This window comes from Nansenia antarctica, assembly GCF_963989245.1.
Source record: "Nansenia antarctica genome assembly, chromosome: 13".
NCBI lineage: Eukaryota > Metazoa > Chordata > Actinopteri > Argentiniformes > Microstomatidae > Nansenia > Nansenia antarctica.
In genome coordinates this window covers 18,299,060-18,309,059 of record NC_137683.1, presented here as the reverse complement: position 1 = coordinate 18,309,059, position 10,000 = coordinate 18,299,060, and the positions used below count along the sequence as shown (strand labels likewise).

Here is a 10,000-nt window from a genome sequence, read left to right as displayed (position 1 = left end):
CACTAAATACTTATAATTTGCTAATTGGATTAACTATCGTCTGCTATAGGATATTGTAGTGGGTAAGTGATTACATGGTTTTGAAACTTTCGTTTTAGGACATGTTCAAACATTTGTATCATTATTAAAAAATAATAGTAATACTTATTGCAATATTTACAAACTATAAACTATGCACTATTGGCTGGATGCCAAATGCATTTCATTGTCACTGTACTTGTACTATGACAATGACAATTAAATTGAATCTGAATCTGAATCTGAAATTGACAGAGCTGTAAATAGTGTTATTCTTGCACAATACATTGCACCCGCTTAATATGACTTAGGCTACTGTTGGTGAGCTTGCTAATTGCACATGACATATGTTGATGAGAATATCATAAACAAGGGGACATGTCAATCAGTTAATGTGGCTGTGCAAAATGAAAAGGTCATCTGCACCTTGTTTACAAGGTGAAAGAGTTAATGTAGCCAACAAAAACACTATGAAGACATAAATACACTGTGTAGCCTAACTGTTCTATTTAAGAAAAGTAATTGTTTCCACATAGTAGTCTAAATGTTGAAGAGAGAGGTGGGTGGCAGCCTTCATTTTTGACCCCCAATTTTTTGGGGGTCACTTTTGGCTATTGAACTGTTGTCCCTCCCTGTGTCCCCCTTCTGAAAAACTTGCTATGCCCCTGCCTCCACCGGCATCAGCCGGTAGACATGACGGGTGTGTGACATCATCAGACGGACAGTTAGGTTAGCTAGGAGGCGGGCCTTGGCAGAAAGTCTCACCTGAGTCTGTGTTCCGGCTTGTGTCTTTCTGGGCGATCTGAAAAGAGAGAGAGAGGGGGCAGAAAGAGGGGGGGTTGGGGGGAGAGAGAGGGGGGGGGGGGGGTAGAGAGAGGAGGAGGGAAAGAGAGAGATAGAGTGGAAAGAGAAGTAGAGAGAGGGGGAGAGGAGGAAGGAAAGAGAGAGATAGAGAGGAGAAGAGAGAGGGGGTAGTGAGAGGAGGAGGGAAAGAGAGAGATAGAGAGGGGAAAGAGAGGTAGAGAGAGGGGGGAGAAGAGGAAGGAAAGAGAGAGATGGAGAAGAGAGAGAAAGGGGGAGAGAGAAGGAGGGAAAGAGAGAGATAGAGAGGGGAAAGAGAGGTAGAGAGAGAGAGAGGGGGAGAGAGGAGCAGGGAAAGAGTGAGATAGAGAGGGGAAAGAGAGGTAGAGAGAGGGGGGGTAGATAGAGGAGGAGGGAAAGAGAGAGATAGAGAGAGGAAAGGGAGGAGGAGGAGAGAGAGAGAGAGAACTTTGTCAGTACAGTAACATCCCAGTCCAGGCGTAAACAGCAGCAGCAGCTCTTCCTCTGTCCCTCCTGTACTCACCGCCTGTCTGAGCTGGAGACACAGTGGAACACTTCCCCCTACCCTACGGATCCCTGTCTGCCTCCGACAACAATGTGGACGTTCTGATTGGAGCACTCCGCATTTCCTCAGTCTGATTGGTGGGTTAAAACAGCTGGGAAACTGTCTGGCCTAGTGAGCTAGCAGTGGCCTGGGGCGGGGTCTGGGGTGGGGGAGGGGCTAGGGGTGGGGTCTGGCCTGGGGCGGGGCTACGGCCTGGGATTGGTGCAGTTATCTGTGTTCCTATGGGCTATTGCAAAGACAGTTGATTGATTGATTGATTATTGTTTAAGTCAAAAAAGTGCAAAAAATACAAATACAGAAAATACAAATCCCAAACAAGATAGGCCAAACATACACATGACCAATATTTCTAAGAGGACAGGATATACTTAGTGATAAAGAACGCACACCTAAATGAGCTGCTGACAGAGCTGCTGACACCCACACCCACACCCACACCCACACCCACACCCACACACACACACACACACACACACACACACACACACACACACACACACACACACACACACCCCCACACACACACACACACACACACACACACACACACACACACACGCACACGCACACGCACACACACACACACACACACACACACACACACACACATACAGCAGGGATAAAGTACTACCAATACAGGACACATCACACACTCTCCTCTCTCTTGCTGTGACTTTAATGACCAACTTGTTTTCCTCCAGATACTTGGCATAGGGGTCTGGCTTGAGTACCTTTGTGAGGAATCAGATCTACACACACACACACACACACACACACACACACACACACACACACACACACACACACTCACACTCACACTCACACTCACACTCATGGAGCTTTGGGCACAGCTTTAAATGAAGGAGCTTTAAATTACACCTCATGTTTTTAGAGGAAGAGAGAGAGAGGTAGACGGAAAGGGGGGAGAGAGAGAGGAGAGAGAGGGGAGAGAGGGAGAGGGAGAGGGGGAGGGGTAGGGAGAGGGGAGAGGGAGAGAGAAGAGAGGGAAAAGACAGAAGAGGAGAAAGGGGTGGGAGACAGGAGAGAGAGAAGGAACGACAGGAGGAACAGAGAGATATATATGTAGGCCCTATATGGGGAGGGGGGGGGTCTAGTCTCCAGGCCTTTCCTGTTGGCACAACTTTACACCATTACTGTGAACAGATGGAATGTTAGATGTGTGTGTGTGTGTGTGTGTGTGTGTGTGTGTGTGTGTGTGTATGTGTGTGTGTGTGTGTGTGGGGGTGTGTGTGCCCTCCCTACCCGTCTGCATCCAACCCAGACAGTGAGATCAGAACTCTAGAACTGTATTATGAGGAATAGAGCTCTAGAACTCTCTTATGAGCACCATAACTCTAGAACTCTATAATGAAGAGTGTGTTTGAGTTCCAGGTGACATCACATGACTTCAGAGGACTCATAACTGAGTGTAATGTCAGGTGTCGTACCTGAGTGTAATGTCAGGTGTCATAACTGAGTGTAATGTCAGGTGTCATACCTGAGTGTAATGTCAGGTGCGCATGGATTAGAATAATCACAATTTGTAGTTGAGGCATGTGAACGTTTTTTTTTTTTTTTTTAAGTTTGTAAAGTAGGCTTATTTCATGATATGCTTCCACCAACATGATGTAGGAGACTACAGGAGGGAGTCCTAGACTACTAGGGAGACTGATAAAATCATATTACACTGTCATCAATACTATTGTTACAATGTCATCAAAACTATTGTTACAATGTCATCAAAACTATTGTTACAATGTCACCAAAACGATTGTTACAATGTCACCAAAACGATTGTTACAATGTCAACAAAACGATTGTTACAATGTCAACAAAACTATTGTTACAATGTCACCAAAACGATTGTTACAATGTCAACAAAACGAGTGTTACAATGTCACCAAAACGATTGTTACAATGTCAACAAAACTATTGTTACAATGTCACCAAAACTATTGTTACAATGGCAACAAAACTATTGTTACAACAATGTCACCAAAACGATTGTTACAATGTCAACAAAACGATTGTTACAATGTCAACAAAACGATTGTTAAAACGTCAACAATCTGTCTCCTGGAACAATGTTACATTGTATCGAGTCCTGCAGGCTGCTCGAGACGGCGACCGACTTGTACCGACATATGCACTTGACATCGATCCGTCTGACACAGCTATAAACCATAAACCATGGATCAACTAACATCTGATGATCACATAATATTAGTTTTACCCGAGGATGAGTTGGTTTGTCTGGGGTGGCGTCTGACGACGGGATCCCTCGGTTCCCTCAAACTCTCCTCCTCGTCCTCCACTCTTGCTTCGGCCATCGCGGAGAGAGAGAGAGAGCCTCGGGACTGTGGTGGTGGTGGTGGTGGTGTGGGAACGGAGACGTCTACGACCCCACGACAATAGCGAATACTAGTGGCACAGATCTCTGCCCATAGAATACCGACATCTCCCTATCGCCCTAGAAACCGCCGGGGTCGTGCGCGAACAAGAAGAGCCTCCCCCGACTTTACCAAAACAAAACTCGGGACGGGTCTAACTTTACACAAACAAAAAACACTCGGTTTAACTTTACACAGACAAAACGACCTGCCTGCCTGCGAGAACTCTCTACGGCAGTGTTGGGCCAAACAAGCGGTCTGAACGACCACAAAAGAGGGCTAACACAAATGGCTTTTCCGAAACAATAATAGACGGAGACTTTGGAATAATAGTTGTCTGTCGGCGAGAGCCTCTGTGAGCACGTTCCCCCACGTCCCTACGTCAACACCAGGAAGCGGTCTCCAGGGAGCCGGTGTAGGTACCGGATTTTCCCACCCTACCAGATTTTCCCACTTTAACTCATAACTCTCTCTTATTTTCTTCTCCACGATTATTGCTCTTATTTTTTATTTTTTTATTTTCTTGATGTGTTCTGAGCAAGCGTATCCTTGTGTATTATTATTATTATTATTATTATTATTATTTTATTTTTTATTTTTTGTGCTATCCTACCGTTTTGCCCCCGTGGATATGATATTGTTTGTGGTTTCTCTTGTCTTATTTACATGTATGAAGTGTTCGTTGTTGTACATTGAACTTTAGCTATTGGCGGGAGTGTACCGTACACGCCTTCTGGGCTTCCTTCTCTCCTTGCACTGTTTTTATTTTTTATTTATGTTTTAAATCATGTGCTAAATAACTAAACTAAACTAAACCGACGTGTTGTGGGGTTTGCCAGGTGGAATCACACGATACAATACTGCAATATTTTCCTTCCCTGGTCGTTGTTGCTCAACAGTTTCACTAAACAGTGCCTCTAGTTGTTGGCTAACTAGAACCACGTGTTGTTGAGTTTGTTTCAAGTTTCAAGTTTATTTATCATTACATGATGGATAAAGTACACAATGTAACGAAATGCTTCGGGCAGAGCAGCTCTTCAGCATCAGCAACCATCAACAATAAAATGTATTTAAAGATAATAATGACAATATCAATAATACAATGTAATTAAAGATAATAATGCTAATATCAATAATAAAAACAACAATTATAGTATAGGTGAATACAGCAGCAGGAGAGGGTTCAGGGTGGAATCACACAAACAATACATAAGTCTTTCCCCTGGGGGGCATTTCATCAACGTCGCTAAAGATAAATCCAGGCTTATTTTTGGTAACTCACGAGATGTGTCAAAATAAACCTGGATTTTTAGACAAATCTTGTGAGATTTATCTGAATAATTCCTGTTGATATTGTGGTTGGCACACTGATTAACAAGAACATTTATAAATGGCACTTCATATCAAAAAGGTTGCCTACCCCTGTCAGGCTAAACATCTCATAGGCTAAACATCTCATAGGCTAAACATTTCATAGGCTAAACATTTCATATAGGCTAAACACTTCATAGACTAAACATCTCATAAAAACTAATATATCTGTGTAGGCCGATATTGTTTTATCAGAAGCTTTTTCTTCTTAGTGACAACATGTCTAGGCCTACCCTGCTATAGTCCGCTGCTATAGGCAAAACAAAACAAAATAAACTGGCTACCAACAGGCAACATGTGTGTAGTGTATAGTTAATATACTGTATAGGCTGCAGTGTAGGTCTAGCCTATGTAACATTTAATACACATTGATGTGTCATGAGAACTGCAAGCAAGCTCAGTCTAGACGTGTTCTACCTTATATACAGTGTGATTTAACATCATCCAGCCTGACTCTGCCACAGTGTCATGTAGGGGATGGGAGGGACTGTCCATGATGGCCAGGGGTTTGGGCCTCATCCTCCTAGGTACATTTCAACAGAGAAATGACAGATATGACCATGGAAGTAGTTTATTTCTGGTCTAAACAGGGGTACCAACCTACAAACGAATAGCAGGTGTTAAGGGTCATATCCACAGTTAATATCCAGTAATGTGAGCCTTCGGGGGAAGGTTATAAATGATCATCTCTCTCACTTTCACTTCCTCGACCCTTCCCAAAAACATCAGCTGTCATTTCAACTTTCACCACTAAGTGTCAGTATGGGTCCACGCGCCTGCACCGTAGATATCAGGTGTGCGCGTGTCTGAGCATGATAGGAACGGGACATTACCGGAGAGAGAGGGGAACTCTGTTAGTAGTAACTAGTAGACTAGAAAGTTGCATGCAGGTAGGGCTTTTAGGATATTTTCAATTTCATAGCTCAGATAGGCTAGGTCTATTCTGATTTTCAGATTAAAAATAAATTAAAAATTAAAAAGAATACCTGTAGTCTAATTAGGCCAATTGTGTATCTATACAGAATCACTTTCTTTTTCAGGAAAACGCAGTGATTATTTTTATTATTATTTATTATTATTATTTCCCAGGCTCACGTGATGTTTCTAGGTTAACATACCCCAGATGACGTCCGTTAGCCTAGATATGTTCATAATTCTGGGATTAACGTTGAAGCTGTGGCATTAGGGACCGCACGGCGCTCCCCAGGCCACCGCAGCTGGGCCCGTCAGTAGACTACCTCACATAAACCTTTAGGCGGTCATAACGGCCCGAACAACGGGAAATGTGTTAAGTGTCACTATGGGAGTGGTGTGTGCGTGTGTGTGCGTGTGCGTGTGTGTGTACACTGGCAGCTGTCGCGTCTGAATGGACAGGTGTCAACGGGTTTCACTGTGACAACAATGAGCTGTTCTCGTTCAAGGCCAACAACCCCTTCTGGTGGCGCATCAACACTTATAGAGGTCTAATAGCCAACTTATAGACTACCTACATGCACAGGACAGTCTATAGATATATCATAAACTATTAGTTGTACTCTGTGCAATGATGAAAAAAGGTTTCTAATAATTTTTTGCATTTTTTTTGCATTGTTATTATTGTAGAAGGACATCTTTTCAACTTATCGTTGTCCATTTGCACCAGTGCTTTTGGTCTGTGTGAGCGCAGCGCACTGATGAATGTCTGTATCGGTTTCACTTACGATGATAACTGATGTATAGTTGATTCACTGACCTAGACAACTGTACTTATTGTAAGACGATTTGGGGGGGGCGGGGGGGGTCTGCTAAATGACTAAATGACTCAAATGGAATACAAATAAAAACTTTAAGTTCTCTACTGAGGGGTGGAGTTGTAGGCGGGTCCTGGAGCTTTACCTTGCTGACAGCTGACAAGCCGCTTACCGTCGCTGCCTGCGCCTGTCAGAGTAAAACACTGCACAGCCTCCACTCATAAACAGCAGTTAGTATTAATACCCAGGGTTAACCCCCCCCCAGGACACCGCCGGACCCACACTGTCTCCATCCAGGAGACCTCCTCCAGGCTATCCTACCCACTTCAGTGCCACTCTGGCACCATGACGCGAAGACCAAGAGGCACCGCCACCGTTTGAAAACGGAGGCTAAATTCCGCGGCGAGGATCAATTTACGCACTCCGATCGCCGGATAGAACCGTTGTTATCCGAGGTAAGACGATCTCTGACGAGGATCGGAGGAGGCAGGCGTGGGAGTCGGCTCAGGTGAATGTCTCAGAGGAGAGTGTCTCAGGTCAGTGTCTGAGCTGAGATCGTGACGTTAGAATTATAAGGTTCTATCTCCATTTTTGTCAAAATTGAGTTTTTTACATAATCTGATCCATTAGGTGTTTATTAATGCCTGTGTGGTGTTATTTTTAAAATGTTGACATTTTTGAGTTAGTAATTCATAAAATACAAAGGTTCCATCTCACAAAACATAATGGAATGTAAAAACGTTGACGCTCAATATCTCTGAACTGCCCTAAACGGAGATAGAACCTTATAATTCTAAGCTCACGGAGTGTCTCTTCAACTTGTGAAACAGTTGAGTGTGACTGCGGCCAGCGGCGATCTGAACTGAAGAGAGTGAGATCGCTATGAAGACCAGTAGCAGAATGTCAAGGCAGCAGATAGATCTAAAGGGGCTAGAAGTAGTAGACCTATAAACCCATTCATGTCAATGTGTGAAATTACTTTAGCACATGCCACCACGTCCCAGTGATCCTTTCAGGCAGTGTTGAGTCTGGGAGGGGGTCTATTCATAGTGTTTCTATTATACAGACACAGACATAGAAATACAACACATAGACCCAGCCAAGACACCTTCACGCTCACTTATACAGACATAGAAACAGAACAAATAGACCGACCTACACACCCATTCTTATTTTTCACTTTTTAATTGTTATTCTATCTGATGTTTTATGTAAAGCACTATGTTTTTCCATTAATTTATATTAATGTGTGCTTTCCGAATACATTTGCCTTGCCTACACACACAAGCATAGAAATAAGTGAACAGAACGAATCAAGACCATCTTCACTCTCACTCTAGTCTACACACACAGAAGTGAGAGTGAAGGTGTCTTGGCTGGGTCTATCCGTTGTGTTTCTATGTCTGTGTGTACGAGGGCATGTAGGTCTATGTCTGTGTGTAGGGATGTCCCGATCCCACGTTTTCACTACCGATACCTGGGCTTCAGGTATCTGCGATACCGATATCAATCCGATAGTTGTATTTATTGTTTTACTCCTGAATAATAACATACAGTATACTTCCCCAGTATATAGTCCACAACAACAGTTGGTTATTAAAGACTGCCAGCCTTTATTCAAGCAACAAAAACAGTACTCTGCAGTACTCAGTGACCAACTGGTTTAAAGTTAGAACAATTTAAACTGCAGCATTCAGCATTGTAGAAAAAAACAAGTTACTGTCTGATTTCTAGTTTTAGTGCCTTCATGTTTTTATTCTATTTATCTTCTCTTACAAATGGCAAATCAATTATAGCACCCTTTTTAAAAGTGTAACCTAGTGACGACTGCTGGTGAGACCATAAACCAGTCGCAGAATCGAATATTATGAATTATGAATTATGAATATCTGCCGCAATTAACAAGGCAAGGGAGATGGCATGGCAAAAACCTGCTGACAGATTAAATGTGACAGCGGCTGGTGAACGTGCAAACCACACGCTCACTTGAAGTGGTCTAAAATTTAAAGTGAAACTTATTGTGACAACAATATCTGGTTTTCGGTATTTTTCATAACAGTCAACTTGAAGTTTTAAAGTACCCACTCGATATAATATACAACAGTTTAACAATCACTAGCCTAAATACTTATAATTTGTGGATTGGATTCACTGTTCTCGTTTGCCATAGGCTAGTGATAATGACTTGTAAACATACTTTCGTTTTAGGATGTGTTCAAAAGCAAGGAATGTGTGTTAATTATCTAATTATGTGTAGTTACGGTATGTGTTTTTAGCATGCACCATATGTTGTGATATATATATTAAATATATGATAGCCTATGTATTTATTTGAATCCTGTTCTTTTACCAACTGCTAAGACAACAATATAGTAAGCTAGCTACTATTACTTTAGGGGGATATTGGCCCCCTAAATCATTTTGTTTAGCTATTATGTTACGATGTTTCTGTCAAACCCCGCAGTGAAGGTATCTAGGCAACATAATGTAGTTAGCGAACAGAAGTGGGAAAAAAATGTCAGATCAGATATATAAACAGGTTATTTTTATAAACTGGACACATTTTGGGAATATATGGTTACTTTCTCGCCTGAAAACATATTAAAACTTCATAAAATGACACGTTAACAGCTTTTAGCCGAAATGCATTCTGGGAGGCAGTATGCATACTGCAGTGTTAACGGTCGGCTCCATTTCGAACACAGCCTATCTTTACTGTACTTGACTACAGTATCTACATCTTTATTGTACTTGACTACACTATCTATAACTTTACTACTGTCAATACAGACACAATACACTGCCACATGCCATCACACAGACAGGATTAAACACACACACACACACACACACACACATACATACACACACAGGGGTGATAATCTGTCTCTAAACCCTCTCTCTCCATCCCCTCCTCTCCTCCACCCCCTCTCTCTCTCCATCCCCTCCTCTCCCTCCTCCACCCCCTCCTCTCCTCCACCCCCTCTCTCTCTCCACCCCCCTCCTCTCCTCCACCCCTCCTCTCCTCCACCCCCCTCTCTCTCTCCACCCCCTCCTCTCCTCCACACCCCTCTTTCTCACATCCCCTCCTCTCCTCCACCCCC

General features: G+C 43.0%; 1 protein-coding gene across 1 annotated transcript in view; it reads right to left on the bottom strand.

The window, feature by feature from the left end:
* LOC308169352 (uncharacterized protein) overlaps positions 1-3,766 on the bottom strand; it is a 17,454-nt gene extending 13,688 nt beyond the window's left edge. Inside the window, exons 1-2 of the mRNA XM_080544036.1 lie at positions 3,639-3,766; positions 784-820 (exon numbers count right to left, since the gene is read on the bottom strand). Of these exons, the coding sequence (XP_080400162.1) occupies positions 784-820; positions 3,639-3,735 (134 nt within the window). The 5' untranslated portion in view covers positions 3,736-3,766. The remainder of the gene's footprint in view (positions 1-783; positions 821-3,638) is intronic.
* Between the last annotated feature and the right edge of the window lie 6,234 nt (positions 3,767-10,000).